The sequence below is a fragment of the Thermobia domestica genome, chromosome 1 (assembly GCF_964235325.1).
Source record: "Thermobia domestica chromosome 1, izTheDome1.hap1.1, whole genome shotgun sequence".
In the NCBI taxonomy this organism is placed as follows: Eukaryota; Metazoa; Arthropoda; class Insecta; order Zygentoma; family Lepismatidae; genus Thermobia; species Thermobia domestica.
Genome location: NC_137454.1, coordinates 163,038,514 through 163,062,408, shown reverse-complemented (window position 1 = coordinate 163,062,408; position 23,895 = coordinate 163,038,514). Strand labels below are relative to the sequence as shown.

The window sequence follows — 23,895 nt, the reverse complement described above, 5'->3', positions numbered from 1 at the left end:
GTTCCATGGTAGTGACATGACGGCTAAAGGAGACGTGCACTTATTGATTGTAATGGAATCCGAACCACATTTTTCGTTGAAATGTACCCTCAACGGAAATCAAACTGGGGACTTTAAACACCGTATAGGGTATTTTGTCCGAATACTCTGCTTTTGCAGTGGTATAATTGAGTATGTAAAAAAAAAAAGACCAGACGAGGAAGAGGGTGTTGGAAATTGGCTCTATTAATTAATTTCTTAAAAGCAGCATTTAGAAACATGTATACCTACAACAACAATAAAATTATATTATAGTAGCCTTTACCTAGGTGGGATTTCGCTCCCAGACCCCCAATTTTTTCGGAATACGGCCCTGTACAATGTAGAAAATGCTTCTACGTGTATTGTGGCACAATATTTTGCGTTCTCCCTTCTGTGTCTTTCATATACATATAATTGATTCGAGCTAAAACGCTGTCACGAAATTCAAACACCTCGAAAGGCATTTTAGTCAACCCTCACCTATTTTTTTTTGCCTTTCTACTGTACGTTAAGTGGCAAAAATTGCTCAAATACATGTTTCATTATTTTAAATGAATAATCAAATTAGCAACTTTCATGTCTCTAGCCGTAAGGAATCCCGAAATATAGGCATCTTATAATAATAATAATAATAATAATAATAATAATAATAATAATAATAATAATAATAATAATAATAATAATAATAATAATACAAAACGCTGAAATATATATTGAATTGTTTTAAGTGAGAAGTCCATATATCTAATTCCATGTTTCTAACCTTCAAAGATTCTTAGATATTGATATCTTATTATGATAATTGCAATCCCCGCCCCCTTTTCTTTACACCTCTTTTCCCCATTTTACTGAAGTATCAAAAAATGTTGAAACGCATTATTTTAAATGAGAAATCAAAATCAAAATTTCAGTTTTCTAACCTTAAGGGATTCGGAGAGATGATCATCTTATTAAAATAATTCCCACCCCATTCCCCCTTCCTTTCTTTGAATTTCCCAAAAATCCTTCCTTAGTGATACCTTAGATCGAAAATCTTATCTACTGTCCGAATTTCAAGTTTCTAGCTTAAGCGGTTTGGCCTGTGCGAAGATCAGGACGACTTCTTTATATATGATTACAATAACAGCTTGTAGCTTGTATTATTTCCTAAGAAAAGATGAAATGCCATTAAAAGTCACAATGAATGTTTCCGTGTTGAACCCCAAAAGTCTCAGTTCTTTGTTGATGTAGTAGCTAGCGGACATACCTTTGATAATTGATGCATGAGGTTCTGTGGTTTGATACAAGGTAAGTGAACATAGAACGCACTGCAGTGGTTCAGATCCAACTTTAAACTCTAGTTCTCGTTCTGTAAAGCATCGCTTTTGACAAACGACATAAATACATATCAATCAATCAACCAACCGAAAAGTCTCCTTTTAGATTCAGAGAGCTTTTCGGTAAGGAGCGCTGAATATTCTATATTTCTCTTTATTCAAAGTAAACGTAATTGAAGATTCGGGTTTTGAATCACACATCATTTTTTTCTAGGATATAGTTTTAAAATATACATTTTTAGTTCAAAGAGTGATCCATCTTTCCTTCTTCCTACAGCTGTTAGTTCAACGAATAAATCATTCTCGCTCGTTTGCGGCTTATGGTGACAGTCTCAAGGAACTAGGGACAGAAGTATTCACAATTCAAATATGTCTGTATTAAGTACCATACATTTTGATTAGACTCTGCTAGGCTTGTCACACAGATTGGATCGGCCAGATTGAAAAGACAATATTTTTATTTCCGAAAGTAAACTGGAAGTAAAATACCTTTGGGGGAGCGGTCGCCCCCTCTGCCCCCACGTGGTCGTGGATCCACCAATATACAGAAGAATAAATTAAACTTTTATCTTTGATGTTGTTTTGCAAGGGTGCCTTACGTAAAAGGCGCACTGTACTCTTCACGGTTTCTTTACCCACAGTAACAGTAAGTATTTATTGTATAGAACTGTGTCATACTGCAGAATAAATTAAACCGTTTATCTTTGATTTGGTTTCACAAGGGCGCCTTACATAAAGGGCGCATTGTACCTTTCACGGGTTCTTTACCAACAGTAATAGTATGCATTCATTGTACAGAACTATGCCATACAGAAGAATAAATAAAACCGTTTATCTTTGGTGCGGTTCCGCAAGGGCGCCTTATATAGAGGGCGCACTGTAACCTTCATGGGTTTTTTACCAACAGTAACAGTATGTATTCATTGTACAAAATTGTGCCATACAGAAGAATAAATAAAACTGTTTATTTTTGATGTAGTTCGCGAGGGCGTCTTATGTAAAGAACGCGCTGTATTCACCACCAGTTCTTTAGCAATAATAAATGTAAGAATTTATTAGATCTATATATATAAAAAAGTTGTACCTTTATTTATAATGAGATGTTTGGGAGGGCGCACCGGGACATGTCCCGGTGTCCCGGTGGGCCAGCACGGGCCTTCAAAGATCCAAATGTTTTAGGCTTCTATAATAGTAATAAATAATAACTTGGACGGGACATGCACATCCACAGCACATTAGCACATTACATACTATGATCATGATATGATTTATTTCAAATAAATAGGTACAAAGTTGTCATCATAGGTATTCTGCCATTATTGGCAAGTCACTTGCCGCAACTGAGAAGCTTCCATGCTCCTTAGTCTTCACGTAAGGGATTGAAAATTTGACTTTTTTTCCAGAAAGATTTTATTTCGATAACTGCTTGGATGAGTATCATATCCAACAACATAGAAGGTTTTCAACGGACGTAAAGATCATAATGCAGTTTACAGCAATTTGATATCTCAAACTGATCTGGAGATGTGATACACATTGGTAAAGTTTGCAACACTGGTTAAAATTATGTAATTGCAAGAATTTATTGTAATTACAAGTACCAAAATCTGTTTCTGTAATGTTATAAAAGCAAAGAGAATCAAGATACATTACGAACAATCCCCAAATACGTCATTTTTAGGAGTATCACTATCAGTATTCACGTTTTTCATATCTCCTGAACGATTTGAGATATCAAATTGCTGTAACGGCTCCGAGAAGTTTACGTCTTTTGAGAATCACCTACGTGATTAGACGTTCTGTTTATGTAAGAAATTTTTCGAAAAAAGTCTAATTTTTAATTTCTTGTATTCATTCGAAATAAGCCGTGGTCATAGTATTCGACACTAAGGTATTTCGGGTTTGCATTTCACTGTCCGTCTCACTTCTATTCATAGACAGATCCAGGGGGGGAAAGGTTATTCACCTCCCTGAGTTTCACAATCACCAGTGCTGCAAAAGTCGGTGAGAGAGAAAACAGAATCTTTCACTACCTTCTTTCCTCACCGTTGAATTCGTCCTGAATCCGCCTCTGCTTTTATTAATACTATTATCAGGTTTCTAAAGTTTAGATGCTTGTCATATTGCAGCGTCCTTAATTTGCAACACTGAATAACAAATTTGTGTTGTAAGGTTTCGTTTAATATTTAGATTTGAGATATGTAATAACATGGCATAGTGGCGTTAAAAATATAACTTTATATTATGTTGGCAACACTATTAATTTGTTGGTACTGCAGAGTTTATTAGACAGAGTTCCCTTGTCGTTATTTGCATCTTACAAAATTCCAGCCATTTTTGTCAATTAGTTTCAAAATTACATGGGCGTATCAAGATAAATGGCCCATCTCAAATTTTTATACTATAAAGTGGAGAAGTTCCATATAATATAAGCCTAATTAATCATTTTTTTCTTTCTTTAAATGTAAAATCTCAAATGATTGTTGTGTTTTCTTTTTTTAAAGAGACTCAAAATATTTTTCAAGTGAAAAGAAAACATATAAATAGAAGATTCGCAATCTAGTTTTTATTTTAAGCTCAACACCTTGCAAATGTGTTCCGATGATGATGAGGATATTGGTTTTAGTTTAGCGTCCTACTCAGCTATAGAGACGTGAACTCAGCATAACATGAGATACAAACCACTTAAGCTCCAGGCTGGAATCGAACCCGGTCTCCCGAACCGAAAACGCATACGCTAAACATATAGTCACGAGGGACCTCGAATGGGGCTGCGTAACTAAGGGAGATGCTGATGAGCAAAATAATGGATGAAATGGTGCAACGCTATGAAATGAGGAAACGGGAGAACCCCGAGAAAACCCACGAGCACGGTGTTTGTCCACCACAAGGTCCACACGGTGCGAGCTGGGATCGAAGCAGGGACCCCAAGCACCGGAGGTGAACGCTCTACCACTGAGCCACCGCGCCCCCATAGGAAATTGTTCAAGGTTATGTACATACAAAGCTCAAGCGACTGAGACATTTTCTCAGGTCAACATGTTCTCTCAAATTATGAAGTATTGACTGTATCCTATCGTCAACTTTCATATACATGGCTTTTCCGTTCTTTTGAGTAATGCTCAGCATTTCCATTCTTCTGAAAACATGATTACATATAGAATCTTCCCTCAATAGTCTTCACAAGATTGGAAATGTGCAGGGGTTCTGGATAATATTTTGTTTAAGCATTTGTGTCAGTCTTCTACTGCTTTATTTGTTCGATTCCTGTGACTGCTACAATTCCAACTTTCCGGAGAAAAATTTCGATTTTCCAGCGATTGCTCCTAATCATTGAAGACTTCGACTCTTCGTCTAATCGTACAGCCTCCATGTTGATCAACAAACCATCAGAAATATACTCTACGGGTACTAGTGCCAGTGTTGGACACATCCGGACGTGACTGCGAATCTCTTTAATCTTGAGATTAGGGATGGCCACATTTTTTCGAAAAATACTTTTTCGAAAACTAAAAACGAAAAACGAAATTTTATTCGAAAAACGAAAAATTTTTCGAAAAACGAAAAACGAAAATTTTTTCGAAAAACGAAAAACGAAAATTTTTTCGAAAAACGAAAAACGAAAAATTTTTCGAAAAACGAAAAATGAAAAATTTTTCGAAAAACGAAAAACGAAAATTTTTTCGGAAAAACGAAAAACGAAAAATTTTTCGAAAAAGCGAAAAACGAAAAAACGAAAAATGAAATTTCCGAAAATCGAAAAACAGATTTTTCGAAAAAGGCCATCCCTACTCCACACTATTGGTTTCTCCTCATTCAAGTGCAACTTCAATCTTTGTCCTATGTACAAGTTGCGAATAAGCCGTCGCTCTCTCCAGTTGACCCTGAGTTCTTTAAATATTTTCAGAAGTTTCGTCCAATTGGCCTGGACGAAAAGTTTTTGCCAGTCGATGAAGCACAAATACAACTTTTCCTTTACGCCAAGAACTCGTTCTGATATAATTCTCATCAACCCAATGACATCTCTGGTGCCTTTCCCTTTCCGGAATCCAAACCGATCACCTCCAACATCTCTTTTATCTTATTTTCCACCGTCCATTCAGTACACGCTCAATTATCTTTCCAGTAAGGGAAATAAGGCTAATGGTTCTGTGATCGCTACCCTTCTTTGCTTGCTTTTTCTTGGATAATGCAATCATTGTAACACCAAGAAAATCTTTTGGTCATTCTCCCTCAGATAGGTGTTGTTAATTAGTGAAGTCAGTTGCTACTTTGAAAATAAAGAGATGCTTGGTAAGTCCCCTTGCCTAAACTTAGTCTTAAATGTAATCGAGAGTATCACTAACCATCTCTGCAATCTCGAAAACTGCAGATTCAACACTAATATCTGTCGTTTTAGATCGTTTTTACATGTACACCTCTCCCACCCGTTGAGAGTTAAATGTCTTCCACGAATTTCACTAATCATCTTGACAATCCCGAAAATATAGACTCGATACTAATAGAGGTCGTTTCCGGTTATTTTTACACGCCTTCCTGCCCAATTATATATGTATCAAATTTGGTTGAAATTGCCCCAGGTGTTCCAGATGTTGTGCTTTAATACAAACACACATTTTTATATATCTAGATAGACAGATGCTCCCTTCTCCCTTTTAAAACGGAAATCTTAAAAAATGCTATATGTTTCTCTTTAATTTTAATGAGGAATTTATATACCAAGTTTCATCTTGCTACTTGACGGGCTCGTGAGATTTTTCGAATAAGTTTCTGACCTCTCCTCTCTCCCCTTAGGGTGTGCATTTCAATCAATTTAATAGCATATGATCCTGGGAGAAGAAAGGGCTGAGGTAAATAATCATGCTAAAGCACACATTCGCATCAGAAAGAAACTCACATTCGCTTTTTAAATAATAGGTTTAAAAAATAATATTTCAGAGGCAAGATCATACAGTTATCCCTGAGAATCTACTATTTACAGGTACACTCATGTCCAAAATTATTGTCGTATGTCTATAAATATGTTTTTGCAGGAATATAATTTGATAACGATTTCGCCCAGTATTTCTTATAATGTTAGTATGTGTATAATCGACAAAGACATGTATGTGGCAAATTTCATGTCAAAAGAACAGTAAATAAGAACAATAAAACGAAAATAAAACTTTCTTGTCGATTTAGCAACATTTTGTTTTACTCATTCTAATTTTCGTATTTATAATTCTTTTCCTATAAAATTTACCACAAACGTACATTTCCCAATTATGCACATAGTATCAGTATTAAAAGTACCCTGCAAATTCATTATCAAATTATATTCTTACAAGAAGACAGTTACAGATATGCGACAGCCATTTTGGACATGAGTGTACATATTGAGTTAGAATGAAAAGCAAAGTCACGTAGCTTGGGACACCTAGGCCTATTATAACATTCATTCCAACAAATTGCTGCATCGCTGCGAGTAAATTGTTCTCTTGTTTTACCAAAAAAAAAAAAAAGAAAAGAAAAAAAAGAAAGAAAAGAATATAGTTCTCGCTATGAAAGGCGACCAAACGTCTGTAGACTATTTATGTGATTTTTAAAAACTTATTTATTAGATTATCATACTTTAATATCATGTATCTATACGCCAAGTTTTCTGCAAGAAGAATTGATTCTATTTATCCCAAAACTGGAAGGAGAAGGTAACAGGAGTTGTGAAACAATTCAATTGAATCTAATAGAGTACCCCCAAAGTTTTTCTTTGCTATTATTATTATTATTATTATTATTATTATTATTATTATTAGTAGTAGTAGTAGTAGTAGTAGTAGTTGTTGTTGTTGTTGTTGTTGTTCCTATTTTGAATACTGGAGTAATATATTTAAATACAAGACTTTGAAATGGAGACGGTTGAGGGCACTCCTGTCAGATTATTTTATAGGGAAATAATACAGTAGACTACCGACTGTCTGGTCTAATGTGGCGGAAAGACAAACCGCATAACAAAAAAGCCGGGCCAATACAGGTCAGAACTTTATAAAAGTATAAGTTAAAGAGTAATTGTGTCTAGGTACACATTTTAAGATAAATTTTATATATAAAGCCCAACTAAATTCCAGGAAACAAAGAATGTTGTACACTGTGCATACATACAATTAACGTAAAATTTAGGCGTACATCTTAAATAATTCATTTAAGCTTGTTTAACTGTTTATTGATAAATAATTACACCAATATAAATAGGCAGACTTAGAAGAATCAAAACTTACAGTTTTTGAAACTTCCCTTGATAGACGACTACTTTTCCTGGGCAAAGTCAGGTTTTTATGGAGGTGTTACAAGTCGAGTAGATTGTCCACAACTTATACCACGGATTTTTTTTTTTTTTTTAACTAGGTGGGATAGTACAGAGGCCCGGATAGTTGAAAGTTTACTGTAATAAAAATGTGAAAGCGTCTGGTAGTTGGTCTTATTCACTCAGCTTGGGTGACAGTAGCCAATTTTCTACAGATTCATCAAACGCTGATTTATTTACTTAACATTCTAACATTTATAGTACAAATTACCTTGAATCGCTTCATCTAGAAGGTGACTAGTAAAGAATTTACATATCATTAAAGCTAAGGAACAAAATATTGGAAACAACCTATTTTTATTATATTTATTGTAAACGCGAAAGCCTTTCTACTGTAGATAACTAAATAAAATAAAAATAAGTCGGTAATTATAAGAGCATAATTCTAAACGCAATATGAACTCTGTTTTTCGTTTATATGTGATTTACTAGTGAAGAAACATAGGAAGTGAAAGAAAATCAATGACGGTGCCAGTCTCTGCCTATATTGATTTGTTAGCACCAGCTGACTCCTGGTCAACCTCTTTAGTAGGGTATACAATGTCATCCGGTAGCAGACGTTATCGCAGCTCCCTTTCACGAGCCATCCTAATTAACAAACCCAATATTTCACGTCTAACAGCGAAAAAGCTTCAACGAACTGAAATGTTTCACAGAGAACAACTACGTCATATTGACAGCAATTATCGACATTTTATTCAGTTAATGGACAATAAAGTGAACACTCGAAAGAAGCTACATGAGAGGTTTGTGAAGTCACTGAACTTGAAGGATAGTGATTCAACGTCCGGTGAAGAGACAAAAGAAGAAAAAAACGGAAAACCAGTTCATGAAAAAGTTAGTTCTAGCTCTCTTCTGTCAAGTATAGGTAGCTCGAAACTACTGATGCAAATGCCCGTGACATCAGCTATTTTTCGTCGACAAAGTGCACCAGAGTTTCGCCATCTATACCGACCGAATGTATCTGAAGCGAAAAGTTACTTGTCTGAACCTGTCCGGGCGCACCAAAGTGCAAAAGTAGATACCACTGAAAATGCGGATCAACCCCCATCTCCTAAGTGTTCATGTTTTGCGTATTCCTTTTTGTCAACTTCCAGTTATAGTTCAGAGAGCATGAAGGTCAGTGGCAAAAAGGGAACTGTAGCTGCTAGTGGTCCCAAAAACCCACGAGTTACTCGATTTGTTAAAAGTTTAGAAGGCCTTCCACGTATTCGAGAACCTTCTATCAAGGAGTGGAACGTTAAGAAAGTATTAAGTGCTAGCGACAAGCTCAAAGTATTTGTTTTCGTTCCAAGCATGTGACAATCCCATTTCTCGTATAACAATAGGATGTGTGAATATAGCCTATGTTACTAGGATGTATATGGCGTAAAAGTTGCGTCTTAGGATAAATGGCACCAAGCGTTATCGTGTGAGTATGGAATAATTTTCTTTAACTTTTTCTGTAGAAGTGTTGTATGGTACTTTAACCGTTTTAGGATTTCCACTTTTTAAGGTAAATTTTAGACTTTCACTCAAACAGCTATTGCTTCCTTACTATTTATCGTTGGATCATGGTTCATACCTCGTTTTTTTTTTTTTTCAGGATAGATCATACTTTCCAACGGTACCACTCGCTTGTCCTTATTATACACCAGAAACGGGAAAATCGAAAAAAAAGGAGATTTTTCGAAAAAAAATCGAAATTTTTGTGCCCCTTTGGCACGGGCCTGGATCCACGTAGAGGTATGAATTTTTCTTTCAAAAAATACGGTGTTGTGTACATAATACGTGTGCAAAATTTCATTCTTACACCTTCAAAACTGAGATCGGGAGAAATTTTTGAAAGTCTGAAGGTGACCCATTTTTTCATATGTGTATATGCACACACATATATATAAAAATACTTCAAAAGTGTACTGCGTCATTTCTATTTGACCTAGAGTTATGGTTCAAACGTCATTTTCTTTAGTATAATGAGCCCTTTCTAGCAGTACTACTCACACGTCCGTATTGTACACCTTAACCGGAAAATTAGGGAAAAGGCCTGTTTTTTTTTTTTTTTTAATTCCGCCAAAATACTCTGGCCCGGGTCTGGATTGATGTAGGGATATGATTTTTTTATTTTAAAAAACGTTGTTATGTAGATAATACATGTGCAAAATTTAAATCTTCTATCTTGAAAATAAAAGGCCGGAGAAAATTGTTGAAAGTCAGAATTTAGCCTCTTTATATAGTCACACTTATATATAGATATTATAAAAAATTACTGCGTCATTACTATTTGGCCTAACGTCATGGTTGAAACGTTATTTTCTTCAATATAACAAGCCCTTTACAACGGTATCACTCACATGTCCGTATCGTATACCGCAACCGGAAACATCGGGAAAAATCGGATTTTTTTTTAAAAAATCATCCCCTCGGAACACTTGCGCCCCTCGGGCCCGGCTCCGGTTTCACGTAGCAATCTGAGAATAATTTGAGAAGTACCCAAGAATACACACAATCCGTATGAAAAGTTCCCATCTGATATCGTGAAAACTAAAGGCGTGAAATTTTTTTGAAATTTGCCTTAAGAAAAAACGAAAAATTCATGCCCCTCCGCCACCACTTCGCACCGCCAAGTTGACCATCCGGTTCCAAAACGCATCTGGGGTGTTTTTGGGTTCCATCCTTGACTTGAGCAATAAAAAAAACTGACTTCAATACCTGTTTTAGAAAATTGGTAAGCGGTCAAAGACGATACTACCAGGGCCGGCCTTAGAAGGTGCGGGGGCCCGATTGGGAACATTTTGCGGGGCCCCAGGTTTACAAGTATTTTGCACCAAGGTCTGTAGAAACTATATATATATATATATATATATATATATATATATATATATATATATATATATATATATATATATATATATATATATATATATTCATTTCATTTCAAAAGTTTGGTAGAGATTATGTAGTCAAAATGGATGGCAATCAAAATGTGCGCTTAAATAGTGGGTGAAAGTTAGTAGACGGAACATACGGTATATACTGTAAGGTACCGTACATTTCAGTATAAAACTATATATATATAAATCTACAACTATCAATATTAGTATATCATATCTGAAAAGGATAGTCATAATACTACTTGTTTTAATGGCTGTAAAATGATTTATTTAAACAATTAATTTAGTTTATTTCAGAAAAGACATGACAAGACAAGAAGTGTTGACTCGTCCTCGCGAGGTTATGCCAGAACGTCTATCCCTCCGGCTACTTTGTCTACAGAGAAAATTGTTGAATAGTTTTGTTTTGTAGATGAAGATTCATTGGCATGTAGCACTGAACTGTATAATGGAACTGGGAGATTGCTGTTTGTGTTCAAACCAAATCCAATTCCGTTGACTGGACAAGATGAGCCAATGGGCTGCAAGTTGAGTGTGTAGAAGGCTGGAGGAGTTTAAACTGGAACTGTGGCTTCTGATTGGCCAATGCGAGGCGAATATTTCTGGCTCTAAGGAGACCGTATGAGGTGTCTTCATCCTAAAGAGCGGGCGAAAATTGATGAAATTCATAGATTTACTTGAAAACTTTTTTGTGTCACATCTTCTTGGCGATGATTGTGAAAATACCTTTAGGTTTGATTGAGGGTAATGTAAAGATTATCTAAGATTGATGGTATGATGTGTAGCTTCTTCTGTAGAATCGTAGCCGTGTCTTTGATGAGTTTGCGTACATAGTCGGGATTGTCCAACTGAATGATAATGAGAATATTTCACGTCATGATCCTTTCAGTAGCATTAGTGATTTCTTCCTGGATGAGGGTCTTGACGTTCGTCAATGTGTTGCTTCTATTGGAGATGCTTCTTGTGAACGACTTCTTGTTGACCTTCTTTATTTGTAGCATTATTCGGTCGATGAGACTGAAACACCTTCCACAGCAAGCTGGCTCCCTACAGGGCCGTTTAAGGTTTGTTTGTTTTGAAGTAAAACTGGGTTTACATCGACTCGAGGAGGACGGTACGTATTAGCAGAGAACGCTCATTACGGGCAAGTACTCGCTTCAGTGCAGTGGCGCATCAATTTGCATGTAGTACAGAAGTCCTTGTTGAGATTGCTTGCAGGCTTCTTCATGTGTTTCATCACATCAATAGCAGACACTCTCATTGAAACATTCCAAGGACGTGTTGACTTGATCAGGATCAGGATCAATATTAATGCTGTTAATGACACAAGTGTACGTCTTCTTGTTCTGGTTGCAAGATGCAGTTGAAGTGAGATATTGAGTATTTAGATTTTTAAGTAGTATTTGAGATGAAGCAGAACCAGTTTGAAGTGCAGTAGAAGCCAGGTGAGAAACATCTTGCTTTGGAGGCGTATTCAAAGAATCAGCAATAGCTTCCTGTTGGAGGCTTGGTGTGAAACACCTTGTTTAGGAGGATTATCCCAAGCATCCGCGTTACTTTCCTTTTTCGATTTATTTTTTCCTCCCACGATTTTAGAGACATATTTACTCTGTGAGAGTTTAATAAAATATAAACGAGTCGCATTATTCCTTTCGTTATTAGAAATTTATTTTTCTTGCTTTTTTTTTCTTTACAAAATCGTTTAGAATATTCTCAAAGTTTACACTCCTGCTATTCTTTGTTTGACATAAGCTGATAGGAAAAAGAAGAAGTTTCTCCCCCACCACGCTCAAGTACAGGTGAATGTTCCATCTTCCACCATCAGCCCCGCACACGGAGGTATAGAGTGTATCTAAATATGCCTAGGCCGAAATAATAAATTACAACTTTCATAATAACACTACGTATTTTAAAGCACTTAATTACATTTACCTGCATTAGTGAGTAAGTAGCACATGTCGAACACCGGCAAGAAGAATGACACAACTCAAAAAAGTTAGTTTTGAGTAAATCGCAATTGAAACTTTTGCTAGTTTTAAAATATTAATTTAGGAACTATAAATAAATATTAGAGCATACAGGGCAGGGTACGTGGTTTTACACTTTAATCTTTTCTCTTTCTGTTGAAGATTACAATGTAATGTTTTTATAATTATAAAGTATATATATATATATTTTAGAATTATTATTGTTTGAGTTGTGTCAGTATTTATGCCATATTTTCATTCATTTCATTTGTTATGCCAACAAAATATCTGGCATAACAAATGAAATGAATGAAAATATGGCACAAATACTGACACAACTCAAATAATAATTCTAAAAACAAAAAAATCACTTTATAATATTATTAATCTTTCTTAGTATACAATTTACACTCTACTATAAAGTTGCTGCTTACTTTCTCTTTATCCTTTTCCTTTTTTTTTTTTCGTACAATATCTTCCTCTTCCAGATGTGCTTTATACTTTTCATGCATTTCTTCTTTTTCTTTTTCTACCGAATTTTCATATCCAACGCAATCTGAACATTGGTCCTTTTTGGACACAGAGAAACTGTTGAATTCAGTATTAAATATCCTTGAATACATAATCAAGTTCGCACTGAGTTTTCCTCCTCTTCATAATCTCTGCGCAAGTCAGCTAATGATTTTTCTCCTTCTATGTACCCTTAGTAGTCTGCGACCGCAGGTAATGACTTTCAATTCTTGGCATTGAATTGATATGTTTTCTGACGCTGTCTTTAATCTTAACATCAACGCTGGCATGATTTTTATGCTTGCCCCGTATATCTTCATGCAAACAATCATCATTCAGTTTTTCTATCACAGTTCTTATTATTTGGTCAGTGATATCCAACGTGGCTTTAAAGAACTTTTTACAAACTCTGACACGATTTCCATTAACTTCAAAACAAAATGCATTATTTAATCCTCTATGTTTTGAAGCATTCATTTTCGGGTACTTATATTGAGGATTAATATGTTCCATGCATTTAGATATAAAAATCTTTGGTAATATCCACTAATGCCCAATACTGATTAAATATTTCAGCACGTTTCATTTCATTAATATTTTCGTAACACTTATATTTGCAAGAGTGTTTACAAGGTCGCTGTATTTTCTTTGCTGCTACTACTTTTCCACTTGTAGAAATGTATTCTTTACTAGAGTTTCTATTTAACTTTGACTTCTTTTCCCATTCATTTGGTTCTGCAGGCCTTTTCTTGCCATTCTTTATATCATTATTTTCTTTTGGCACTGACTTGTCTTGAAACATCTCCAGCTTCTTTTAAGACTTTAGTACCTGAGTTTCCTGGATACAGTAAATTAGGAAACAATCGCTTCTTCTTCATTTTCTCAGTGTTTGATGAAAATCTGGATCTTTGTCACTGTCATCAAAATCTGACGATAATGATGACACAGGTTTGTCATCCTCGGTTACAAAATCATGAGTTATTTCATTTCATTAACAACTTCGGTATCCTTTCTCATTTCTTCTCTTTTTCCTTCAGGCACTCCATTGATTCTTTGCTCTTCATTGTTTTCTTTTGATTTATCCTTTTCTTCTGTTACATGCACTTGCTTTCTTAAAGATTCATAAAACTCATCTAGTTTAGAGCGAAGAAGCAAAAGATCAAACACCTCCGATTATAGCAACGAACAGAATTCAACGTTTGATAGAAATGGTTTCCACATGCTTTCTCCATGTTTTCCTTCCATAATGGTGTCATTCCTACCCTTATACGTTTTACATTTTGTATTTGACGTTATCGAATTGTTCTTGGAAATTCCAGTGTGGTCAGAGATTAAATTTAAAACTGTAGCTCTTCTAGACAAAGAAAATTTCAAACTCATTTTTAATATTTCTATGTCAATAGCAACACAAGCTATACTATAGTAAGCCAGTCACTGAATTATTTTCGTTCAACGAAACTGTCACATCTCCAAAAATTAATGTCATAAATAAAACGACAGGTTAAAATCCAATCAGTAGTAATGATACATTAGGGTTGATAGAGTCACAACAAAATCGAAAGTACTGTTTTGAAGCACCGATAACGACACAAATGAAAATTAAAGTGTCACAAATGAAGACAATATTCTGAAATCAGTCGACAATAACGTCACAACTCAAAATCTGTCATTATTGTATTCACTGATCTTTCTATAAATGATCAAAATCGGAGCAGCAATAACGGCACAACTTAAAATGTGACAGTCTTGTAGCATGTTCACTACACAAACATTAGCACTCAACTAAGAAATGACAGTATAGACGACGTGAATAAAAACATTTTTGGATTATGGAATAGTGACACTTGCGCTCTCACGCGGCAACTAATAAAGCTATGATTCTTATATTGCCGGGTAGAGGGCAGTCTCACCTCTCACGAATCTGAATTTATACATAACTCAAAATTAACAATTTTTGAGTTGTGTCGTTCTCCTCGCCGGTGTGCGATGTGTCATTATAATGAAAATTTTATTGAACACTTGTATTGTTGACTTTCCTTCTCTTTTGGCAGTCAGGGTTGTGACATAATGTTGGGATGGCAAGGAATGGCAGGATTGGTAATTGAGTGGGTATTTGCTGCATTGACACAATAATTTCATAATATAAAATCGGAAACCAGAGTAAATTATCAGAGCGTTAAAATTATAATAGAACATGAAATAATAATAATAAAACACTGCTTGTTTCCTCTCTTATAAACAGGTGTTCTTAACGAACCAAAAGAAAAATAACCAAATATAGATAGATAGATAGATAGATAGATAGATAGATAGATAGATAGATAGATAGATAGATAGATAGATAGATAGATAGATAGATAGATATAGATATAGATATAGATAGATATATAGATACTGATATTAGTGAATCCATGCCTCTCGCCCCAAGCGCTCAACTCAGGGAATGCCCTGGTTTCTATTGATAATTGAAGGCTATATTTCATACTGTGTACTCTTATAAGAGTTAATCCTAATTTTGGGCTACATCTAGAGACGAAACATTTTCGCAAAAATTTGGATATTTTATAGCATTAATTATCACAATTTTCTCATTAATGTTTCATTTATTTTTTTAATGTTACAGAAGAGTTTTTAAAAAAGTTATCGAATTTGTAAACAGTATATTTTTGGTAGTAAGGTGTATATCTAATACAAAATGAGGATATACCTTGATTAGGTGCACATTCTAGCTAATGTATTCACTGAAATATAGCAAATTAATGCGAAAATTTAAACACTTCCTCTAACCTTATCCTTAGTTAAATTATAACATGCAGCAAGACGTTACCAATTCTTCTTTTAAGTTTGTTCTCCTGTAAGTAACAATCATATTGTACTTGGAAAAGAATCTCTCAGCATCAACACTCGAGATTGGCAACCATATTGAACGTAACGAGCTGACAGCAAAAGATCTGTAGTTAACTTTTAAACTGTTTAACAATGAAACAATGTCAATTCCCTTATTCTCACTGTTGAGAACTTCAATAACCTTACTTTTAAGTTCGCGTTAGGCAGCCAACAGATCATGAACATGTTCACCACAAAACACAGTCAAGGATTTAAACAACAGTTCAGTTTTGTTGATGTCTACATCTTTATGAAGTGAAACTGAAACAGTTTCTGGATGAAATAACTCGCAGAGCTTTTTCGTAAATGTAACGTTTTTTTAAAAGTTAAATAATATTGGAAATGCGCTTTTTAGTTATTAGCAATAATTAACAAGAATTCCACTTTTTCGTTTTCATTCGCATTTTTCGCAAGTAATGCCTAATTTTGCAAAAAAAATCGCGATAATATAAACGTGATTTTTGGCTCTGAAACGAAAAGTTTGAGATTTCCTGAAACATACGCATTTTTTTTAACGTTTCGCACATATCGCATTAACGAAAAGTTTCGTCTGTAGTTATCAATACAATAATTTACGTCCATGTTCATAAGGAAAAACAAGAGCTAGTAATTTTGATATCGAACAGTTTTATTACAGTAATTAGCACGGTAAATAAAGTTATGTCAAGCAAGGCTGCCAAACGCTAGGTACAGATTGTGCATAATCTTAGATGATTTGAAGTCTTCGCTTTCTCTATATAGTCAAGTTAAGATTATTATTAATAATTAACTAATAAAAATCAATATTTTGTATTTTACAGGTACAAGTTTACAGCTCCAAATTGCAAACGAACTTTAAATAGAATTTCTAAATAGTAGTAGAAGAGGATTTATACATGATCACAGTAGTATCAAGTCTCTTTATATTCATACAATATCCTGGAAACAACTTATAAGTTGGTCGAAGATTAAGATAATATCAATGAACTTCAAGAGAATTTATATAAACATGTGAATAAACTGCTGGAGGGTTTTAAGAACAGGATGTAGGGGAGAGGGGGGTACATTTGAACAGGGGGTACCTTTGAACATTTAAGATAACAGGCTAGAAATAATAGCATATCTGGTGGTTTGAAAATTTTTAGTTTGGCAAAACTGCGTTCCGTGACGGTCAACTGTTATCTGCCATTTTAGTGTAACTGTTGATGAACAGCAGTACTTTGTTACATTTGTGGGGTGGAAAGTTGGAATTTTTGTGAAGTTTTGTAAGATTTTTGACAGAAGCCTGTGTTTTGATATTATCTGCCATTCATTGCAGAAGCAAGTACATTAATTTACTTGTCTAATGTTGCCCTTTGTATTTCACAATAGTTTGTACTATCTGGGTATTACCAAATTCTGCTTGGTCATGCCGGTAGGGGCAGTTTTGAACAAAAATTAGGGGGCACATTTGAACATTGTTCTACCTCTACTTTTCTGAAACTCGGAAGTACCAGCAATGTTTGTGTTCTCAGACAAGGAAGACAAATGTTCAGTGCCAACTGCTGATATTGTGTGTAGACTTTCTAATCCTTGTCTGTCGTTTTCGATTACTTTTAAACTCTCGCCCGCCTCACTCGGGAGTTGAGTATGACCTTGAAGTTGAATTGGATTAAAACTGTCACTATTCATCTCAGTGACCCCAAAAACTATGAATTCAACTCAATTCAGATGTGTTTCCGAAGGGGAGCCAAATTATTTAGAGCAAAGAGGCGCACAATATACAAATACGGGCCTGCATATATGTTTGAGCAATTATTACTATTATTATTATTTCCTTGCCATACGCGATTGGTTAATTCTCGTGCCTTAAACCGTTAATGCTGCTTTGTTACATTAGCCTTGTTGTTTGTAAACAAATTCATCCTTAAAATAACGATTATTGTAGTAAAATAATGGTTTGTTCAAAACTGCCCCACGTATGTTCAAATCTACCCCATGCTTGTTTCAATCTACCCCCCAAGGGGGTACATTTGAACGACACCCCCTGCGCCCTTGCACAGAATGACAAGATCAAACAAAGTACTCTATTTTATGGCAAATATAATGTATATTATATTTAGCTTTTACTACAGTTCTATAAGAAAACTTACTGGGTGTTTGGAAGCAAAAACGAATATTCGAAAACAGATGTTCAAATGTACCCCCCTCTCCCCTATTGTCAGTCAACAGGAAGTTGATAATAAACTAGAGCTTATACGCTCCCAAAGGAAATAAAAAAAGCAAAATTACAACTGATCAAAGGTGATAGAAAATAACAAACATGGATTTTTGTAATTGCTGACATTATACTGGATTTTTTTTTTTTTTTTGTATTTAAATTGCCAAATATCAATGTAAAATCATTTATCCTTCATTTTGTAAGTTGATTTACATTTCCTTAGATTAAATTACAGAATGTCCTGTTCTTTTTACAAATTTACAGTAAATGTGTAAGAAAATATGATATTTTTATTGATAAAAATGTAATTTACACCATTTCATATTAATAATTTTACTTTATATGTGTAAATTGATTTACGTAGAGGTTTGACGAACAGATTGCCAATGTTTTTTTAAATTTACCTACGAAATTTTTTACAGTATACAGTGTAGAGTAGATTGCTAAAGATGTGATAAAATGGTGTCAAAAAATTGTTTATTTTATCATAAGGCTATCATAATTTTGTAACTAATGATAACGATTATATCAGCGTTTCCCAACCTTTTTCAACTTGCGGCACACTACGGGTGTAACTTGAATTCTCGCGGCACACATAGATATTATTATTATTTGCAAATATAAAATACCACGGTAATTTTTTTTCTGTGATTACTGATCTCTTTCTCACAGAAATGAAAGCTCGATCACTGGTTTTCCCCTATGTTAATTCATTATGCTTATTTTTTATTCTAATTTTAAAATAGAAAACAATTGCAATGAAATATAGGACTCAGATTCTAAAAAATACGCTTTCTTTTTCGAAAACTGTATCCAACCTTTCACTAAGAACGAAGATCACTAAATAACAAACGAACAAACAAATGTCCTGTACTTTTAACTTTACTGTTTTAACCAAAACCGGTGCATATTATTGCAATCACAGAGCTTGCGATGCGTCGAAGTCAAAACACAGCTGTTGAACAAAGTGTTGTTCTGTCATTCACGTGCGAATGAGTGTTCTATGAACGTTCACTTGACGCGTATCGTACAAGTGCTTCCATTTCTCGGTCTTAGTATGACTCTCAATTGAAGCGTAACATAGCAGCTAACCGTGGAAATGTGTACGAGCCGAAATACTGTCTGCTACACAGTAATAGATGTAGAATAATATATTACAATTACAGTATTTTTTTCCATGGTAGAAATTCATAGTAATGTGAAATACAAAATTATACATTTTTTCCTATGTCTTGCAATTTGGTTGCTATGGAATTAATAATTTTGTTTCGATTTCCTCGCGGCACACCAGCGGTCCATTCGCGGCACACCAGTGTGCCGCGGCACACCGGTTGGGAAACACTGGATTATATGATAAATCAATTAGTCTATTTGCTGTTTGTAGAAATTCATTTGTGCATTTGCATTGTTTTGGAAATATTTAACTTCTTTCGGCAATATTGTTTTTCTTTTACCTTATGAGTTGTAGGACATACATGCACGCACATGTGCATAATAATGTTTTTTCTTAGTTCTGATTTTACAGCATTGTTCTATTACCTTCAGTTTCCGCTTGTAATCGCGAAAGTAACTGGGACCGTATTAACATTTGAATTATCCGTGTACAGAATTTCTCATACAGCCAAAGGCCAATTTATGGTGTAATAAATAGCCATCTGATAATGACATTAAAATAATTCAAACAGCTAAGAATTAAAACAAACGACATCTAGTAAGAAACTTTTGCATTAGAGTGACGTGATGCAGAATAACATGCAGATTCAGAACTGCGTATGAAAACCTAGGAAGAATATCCCCAATAGCCATCTCATTCAGTTTAAATTTAAATCTAAGCCAAGCCAAAAAAGAGATTTGAATTGACTCAATAACTTAAACAATACTAAAAAGATTTCGGTTTCATATTAAAGTTGCATATTCCAAATGAGATCGAACACAGGCACAGTATAAAATTTTACAGGTTACAATATCTTTAAAGTCTTTAGCAACCCATAACCCATTTAAGGAGCCCAAGATTTCTTCTGGCTTTAGATATCATAGTAGAAATTTGTTGATCAAATAATAGCTTACTGTCTATCATAACACCTGAATCCTTGTTAGCCGAAACAACTTGTATTCTATGATGATTGATTAAATATGAGAAAAAGGATACATTCGATATAATTTAAATTTTATTCATGTTCAAAGGAAGTGCATTCTGAATGGACCATTGATAAACTGAATTAATATCAGCTTGTATTTTCTAGTGATCCTGACAATTTACTATTTTAGAAAAAATCTTCAAACCATCAGCATACAATAGAAGGGGCCACTTCAAAGATTTACCAATATCATTTATATATATTATAAACAAAAGGAATACAGATTGGATCCTTGAGATGATTTACAACCCATATATCTCACCACAAATCTACGACCGAACAAGTATGAAGCAAGCCAAAGTATCAAAGATTTAGGAATTTCAAAGGAGTCAAGTTTCTTAAGAAGAATATAATGAGATATCTTATTGAAAGCTTAAGCAAAATCAAAATAGACTGTATCGACTTGACCACGATTATGAACAACAGGAGAAACCAATGTCAAAAACTTATTCAGGTTTAATTCAGTAGATTTGCCTCTCATAAATCCATACTGTTCAGGAACAATACAATATTGAACGGAACTATAAAGATAGTTATAAATAAGTTGATCAAAAATTTTATGTATTACATCAAGAATTGAGATAGGTCTATGCTACAGTCCTTCCACCAGTTTTAGGAATTGGAGTTACAGCAACAGTTTTCCATACATTTGGATAGAAATGAGATGCTAAACTCCAATTAAACAATGATATCAAGATTGGAGCAATTGTTTCAGACATACCTTTAATTATATATATTCAACATTCAATTTTTTGATAACATCAAGTACCTGTTTAGTGTTATCAAAACGATATTTGATCACTACAAAATTGATTGGCCATAGAAGTATAATTACTATCACTTACATTAACTTCATCTTTATGATAAACTGCTTCAAATTGCTTGGCCATAGCCTCAGATAACAGATAACAGTCGAGGATCAGAGACCAATTCCTCGTTAGCTAATACTGCCTTATGACCCTCTTTAGCATTAATTTTGTTTTTCGTGTATTTCCAAAATCTTTTAGGATTATTTTTTAAGCTTTTCTCAATTTTATTATAATATTTAGTTTTATCAATAAAAAGTTACTTCTTAAAATTAGAACAATAATTGGAAAATACATTATAATCCTGAGCAGATTGGGTTGAGTTGAGTTGATTTTAGTTTAGCGTCCCTTTCAGCAGCGAGGCTATATGAGACGTGGACTTACAGATTAACGTGGAATCCGAACCACATGAGCTCCCGCCGGGAATCGAACCCGGGTCTCCCACCTGAGCAGATTGGGTAATTTTATACTTCTTATGAGCATTGTTCTTTTTATTAAGCCAATTAATTAAATTACGAGAATACCATTTCGGATAATAATAATAATAATAATAATAATAATAATAATAATAATAATAATAATAAAATCACGTTAATACATGTCGCTACTTGCTGTATCGCTTGCCTGTATAACGAAATCCTTGAATAATAGCATACATATGGTAAAGATTTTCGTGTGGGGGTGAAAAATCAAAATAGGGTCTATTTGCTGCGCAGTCCAACTGTGCTAAAAATTGGATTTTAAAAAAGGACTGAATTATGAACTGAACTGACAGTGTGTGGAGTACATTCAAGTTATCGAGCATTTGCCGTTTCAGTTGATTCAGTTGCCTTAGATTACTGTAAGTGTACTTCTCAAAGCTGGATATTAACTGAGAGAACTGTACGTTTATCGCAGTTAACTGCACAGTTTATCGTTACGAAGACAGCCCTCTTGTTCAGTTCAAATAATTGCGTAAAAACATGCACTGTGCAATTTCCACGTTGTTATGACGTCATAGGATAAACTATACAGTAGGACTGAAAGTGTATGGACCCCTTAAAATAAATTTGTACAATTTTAATCTATGGTGTACAGTCGCCCGGCAGAAGCCTCTTGTGGAACAAAGTTTCAAACAGATACCAGAGCTATCCGTCTAATAATTATTCAAGGTATTTACTATGATTAGTGTGTACCTCTTGTCCCTCCTCTTGCCTCCTCAAGAATTCAAAGCACTGTATTTGCATTTAACTTTAGCAGTAACTCTAGGGTTCACAACTGTGTCTCCACCTAAGAAAGCCTGGCTACAGATGTGGATGAATGAATGCAATGAAAGTCAGGAAAAGTTGGAGCGTTCGGATTTTAAGTTTATTGATTTAAGTTACCTACCTTAATATGTTCCGTTAGTAACAGAATCGTGTCAATTGGCTGCAGACACAAATTAATATAACAAAATAACGAACACATAACATTGTTATTAATAAACTTGTTAATAATAACATAATAACAGTTCGATGGTGTAGACTGCAAGAAATCATAGATAGATGGCTGCACTGTGACTGTCTTTGAAGCCAAAAACATCGAGAAACTTTGAAAGAGATAATCCCATGGAGTCATGTCTACGAGATATAATGTACAGTTTGAATCCAAACAGAATTTTATTGAGTTTTTATTAAGTGTGTCACAAAAGTTGTTGACAGTATTCGATTGAGCTGTTCCTAATAGAGCTCACAATGCACATGACTATCAACAACTCAGACAAAAAATGAAATTTTTGAGTTTTACGTCCCACGGTTATGCCGGTTAGGCTAAAGGAGACGGTGATGATGAGAGATGAATGAAATGGTGGAATTAAGAAAGTGGGAGGAAACGGGAGAACCCCGAGAAAACCCACGCACACGGTGTTTGTCCACCACAAAGTTCACTTGGCGGGAGCAGGGTTTGAAAACAACTCAGACATATAGGAGTCTATTATTCGTATGGAGTTATGGGTATGGTACGGTTTCTGGTGCTTATTTGAACCATGTATGAGCCTGGGTAAGATTATATGCAACTTATTCGTACAGTGTTGAGAATTTAATCTCTTTAGTTACCATGCGAGCACTTGATCGTGACCGTGAGTAAATGTTGCACAAAACATCTCTCGTGCAACCAGAATTTGCAAATAGATAAAGAGAAACTTCCCATTACTATAGGAGTGGAAGAAAATGTCCCAACCACGTGTGACATACACGAATACCAGGGCAAACGATAGTAAGTATTAAGATTTGGATAGATATGTTAATACCTGCTATTGACCGTTACTCATACTAGAGAGATATACAGGGTATTTCAAAACAACATCGACAACATTTGGGAGGTGATTCCTGACACCAAGATAAGACAAAAAGTATAGACCAACCTGAGTGCACAAATGCTTCCTTTTGGAGTTATAGGCTGCCGAAAACATGAAAAAATGAACTTTAAAAGTCCATAGTTCTAAAACTATGGGACCTACTGTAGTCGGGTCAAGACGTCATTTAGGAACTAGCATGTGCCCTATCAAAATATCCAAGTTTCACAATCCTGCGGTACTTCCGCAACAATTTTTATAGAGGTAGTTGGTGAGTACTTCAAATAATAGTCTATCCTCGTAGCCAAACTTCCTCTATGGAAATTCTTGTGTGAGTACCTTAGGATTCTGAAACATGTATTTTTGCATAGCACACATATTAGTTGATAAGTGAAGTTTTGACCCGACTACGGTAAATCTCATAGTTTCGGAGCGGTGGACCATTAAAGTTCATTTTTTCATGTTTTCGGCAGCTTATAACTCCGAAAGGAGGCATTTATGCACCCAGGTTAGTCTACACTTTTTGTCTTATCTTGGTGTCAGGAATC

General features: G+C 34.8%; 1 protein-coding gene across 1 annotated transcript; it reads left to right on the top strand.

Annotated features, from left to right (window-relative positions):
* The first annotated feature begins 8,139 nt into the window (after nt 1-8,139).
* On the top strand, nt 8,140-20,102 carry LOC145670314 (uncharacterized). The gene is made up of 2 exons (XM_081738842.1): nt 8,140-9,088; nt 16,714-20,102. The coding sequence occupies exon 1, from the start codon at nt 8,140-8,142 to the stop codon at nt 8,977-8,979; it is 840 nt and encodes a 279-aa protein (XP_081594968.1). The 3' UTR covers nt 8,980-9,088; nt 16,714-20,102.
* The last annotated feature ends 3,793 nt before the right edge of the window (nt 20,103-23,895 follow it).